At 43.4% G+C, this 3,649-nt stretch overlaps 1 protein-coding gene across 1 annotated transcript in view; it reads right to left on the minus strand.

Moving 5' to 3' along the window:
• NAAA (N-acylethanolamine acid amidase) overlaps positions 1–3,649 on the minus strand; it is a 7,782-nt gene that overhangs the window by 4,003 nt on the left and 130 nt on the right. Inside the window, exons 1-3 of the mRNA XM_009074111.1 lie at positions 3,628–3,649; positions 2,063–2,189; positions 1,249–1,339 (exon numbers count right to left, since the gene is read on the minus strand). The exon at positions 3,628–3,649 is cut by the window's right edge and continues 130 nt beyond it. Of these exons, the coding sequence (XP_009072359.1) occupies positions 1,249–1,339; positions 2,063–2,189; positions 3,628–3,649 (240 nt within the window). The remainder of the gene's footprint in view (positions 1–1,248; positions 1,340–2,062; positions 2,190–3,627) is intronic.

The raw sequence follows: 3,649 nt of genomic DNA on the forward strand, positions 1-3,649 counted from the left end.
AACTCCTAGCCCAGCTGAAGCAGCAAGCAGCCAGCAGTGCAGCATGTGTGGAGTGAGCAGACATGGGACTTGGGGCCACCAGATGTCCTCAGTCAGGCATCTGCAGAGACACACTGCAGACCTGATTTCGGAGCTGAGACAAAAGCAGTTTGTCTCTCTCATTACCAGCCTGGGACACTCCAGTTCTGAAAGGATTAAGTAACTGCTCCAGCATCAGAAAGAGGCTCTCCAAAAAGTACGAGTGTCAACTATGGGAAGAGCTTAGTGACTCCAACAATGCAACATTCACAAAAAAACCTGGAATCAAGAGATGCCTGTGCTCCATTGCAGAATCCCCACTCAGGGAGATAATGTACATCACTCACAGTATGTGAATGCATACAATTCAATATTCATCATACAGTGAATATTGTTTGCATATCATTAAAAATCAATAACATTGTCCAGTTAAAAGACTAAAAAGAAAAATACTTACCACAGTCAGAATTAAAAATTAACATTTTAGATATGGGCTCTAACTCACTCCATTGTTAGCAGTTAATGAACAAGAGCAAGAAGTGTCAGCTTCTTAAAAAGAAAGAGGGGAAGGTATGAAAGTGACAAATCCAAGCTTTGAGTTGGATACATCCACCAATATTTGTGTAACTGAAGCGCTGATGGAAAAGGCAATGACCTTTGCTCTGCCTTCCCCATTAGTACAAGTTTTAGTTCTCAGCAGCAACATCTCTCAGCTTTCCCTCTACTCATCTTGCCTCAGCTGCCTTTCCAGTGCCCCGCTGCATTCTCTCGAGCCCTGATGCCTTTCCCCTAGATGTATCATACACTTCTCTGTTCATCCTCTTTCCAACTGCCTTATGAGGACAGAAAAATGGGACAGAACCAGGAAAGCAGCTGTTTCTTTGCTATGCACAACTGCATCCTGTTCTCTCAGCCCCTACTCTGCCACCTCCAGTGCTGCCTCCTGACCAGACCACGTTAGTCTTGTACAGCTTGCCCCAAGTCTCAGTGGCCTTTGACACTTTTCACACTCAGATGACACCGCTGACAAACAAATACCTCCCTCCCACACAGCAGCCCCAAAAAACCACATGTGCTTTCACACCCTGAGGGCGAGGCAACTCATTCCAGCTCAGATCCTTCCTGGCAACTCTAACCTCATTTATCCCCTCTAGGAGCAAAGGGCCAGGGCAAGCAACAATCAACAGAAATAGTGCACATAACATCAAGTGTGGGAGACATTTCACTCACCTCGTTCATCCCCAGAGATGGTGAACTTGTGTGGACTTTGTCCAGTCCATAAGCCTACATAACCAACAAAGGTGGTGCCTTGATATGCTACCTGAAACCAGGAAACACACAGCATTTCAGCATTCCAGAACAGAACAACTAGGCAACATTTCAAAGCAGCATCCTGTGCCTCTTTCTGTGACTTAGTTGCTATAAAACACTGGGTTGAATTACAGTAAAACTTGCCAATTATAGCAAGACTAAGGCTCAAGATTCACTGCATCTCATTTGTAATCACTGACTGCTACAAGCTGTGCTCAAGTTAGGGAGCAGCCAAGTAGAGAAACAAACATCAAGTCCTCTGTGTACAAAATGGACTGATGAACATGAAGACAATCACATGAACAACATCACACTAGGAACTAGTTTCCCTTGAAATCTAACACCACATTGGTCACAAAAGTTAACAAGGCCTAAAAAATAAGCCTTTGAATCAGTCCCTGCCAAAACTGATCTCTTTCCCATGTTCTCCAGTATCTTTTCTCTGCTAGTATCCTGACATTTCATTCTTTCAGCATCTCCTTAGAGGTAATTACCTTGAGATACTAGCTAATGCTGTTCTGTTTTTTAACAGTTTGCCTCCATAAACTGGATGTCCATAAAGCAAAGCAAACCAGTATTCATCCCACGCTCCTGCAGAGTGACTGTGCTGCTCTCAATCCAGTCTAAGTGGGATGGGAACCACATTCCTACATTAAACCCCTGCCTAACCAGCTGCAGGACTGTCCCCATTCCTCCCAGAGCACCACCCAGCCATGCCCACCCTAGGCCCCACCTGCCCACGTTTTATAAACTGCACATCAATGGTTATCTTGCTCAACAGATCAACAAAGTCATAATCCAGGTTGCGACCATGGTAGATGTTTCCTTTGTCATCCTGAGCAACGATGCTGGTACAGAACCTGCCAACACAACAGGACAGAGTGAGTGCAGGAGCAGCTATGACTGTGCTTTCAATAGCACAGCTGAGCTAGCTCCACATTTTGGGAGTCACTGAGTTGATCTGCTAAGTCATGTTGCCATACAAACAGGAGTTGGCTCAAAGCCCAGTGCCAGAGTATCATTTTCATCAGGTCAGAAGTTACAGAGCAGGCAGGAAGCAGCATTTCCACTTAGAGAAAAGGTCATGATTTCACTTCACTTCTCTAAATCACAATGAAAAGCTGATATCTAATTATACCCATCAAACAACAAACTTCCTGGGTTTAATTCTGGTAGATTATTTCATTTCCACCTAGCCCCTGTTCGTATTTCTAATCACAGCTAGATAGCAAGATCAAACTAGGTCCTTCCACTGAAACTGATGAAAGCACCAGTTCAAGTATCAGCCATTTCAGTACCAGATTAGTCCCTAGAAGAGGAAGTGTGCTCTACACTCCTTGTGTAACAAGCTCAGGTTTGTTCCAACAGGTTTGGCCATTGAATATGTTGAATTACCACAGAATGAACAACCTAATTCCCCTGACTTATCAGTGTCATTTCAGTGATGCATAACCTTAACTTTCAGGAGTGGAAAGAGAAAATCTTTACACAAGCAAGTTGTTCCCAGCTGATGGTTTATAGTATCAAACTGAGAAACATGATTTCATGGGTCTTACTAGGGCTAAATATCAGCCATGAAATACTAAGAAAGCCACTATGAAAATATCATATCCAGTATTAATCATTACTAAGAAAAGGATCACTAACTGAATACCACACTTGAAGGAAGAAACTAATCAAAATTCAAACAAGAGGCTGCTTGCCTTGATTTTTGCTAAAACCTGTATGGAGAATAATTTTAGGGTCATCACAGACAACACCAGTACTCTGCACATGCTTCCAGGGCAAAAAAAGGACACAAAGTGAGTGTTTTTTCCTGTGAGGTTTTGTTTGCTGACATACACTACATCCATTTTTCACTGTGCACATCTAAAGGTTGCATCACACAGTCACTGTGAACATTGAACCAGGAAAGTTTGGTAGTAACTTAGTCAGATAAATAGTTAAAATAATGAGATGGCAACTAATTGTCATACATGATCTTCAGAGATAGATGATCCCAACTACTCTGAGTGGGTGGACCTACCTTACCAGCAGAAGCTATTTTAGTAGTTTTATACATGTAGATATATGTATGCATGGACAGCTAAGTGTTACTAAACAAACCCAGCCATAACTGTTTCTCATTCCTTCAGGATCCACACTGCCTAATGAGGATGAAACCTTCCAGCTGAACATGTGAAGTGGTCTAAGAATGAGCAGTGCAAGTCACCTGCCTTGCTGCTCCTTCTCCCACACCGAAGCGAACCAGAGCTCTGCCCCCAGCTGTGCCAGGCGCTGTAAGTACCACACACTCACGCGGTGGATTCGTAGGCGAAGT

This window comes from Acanthisitta chloris, unplaced genomic scaffold (assembly GCF_000695815.1).
Source record: "Acanthisitta chloris isolate BGI_N310 unplaced genomic scaffold, ASM69581v1 scaffold32380, whole genome shotgun sequence".
Taxonomy (NCBI): Eukaryota; Metazoa; Chordata; class Aves; order Passeriformes; family Acanthisittidae; genus Acanthisitta; species Acanthisitta chloris.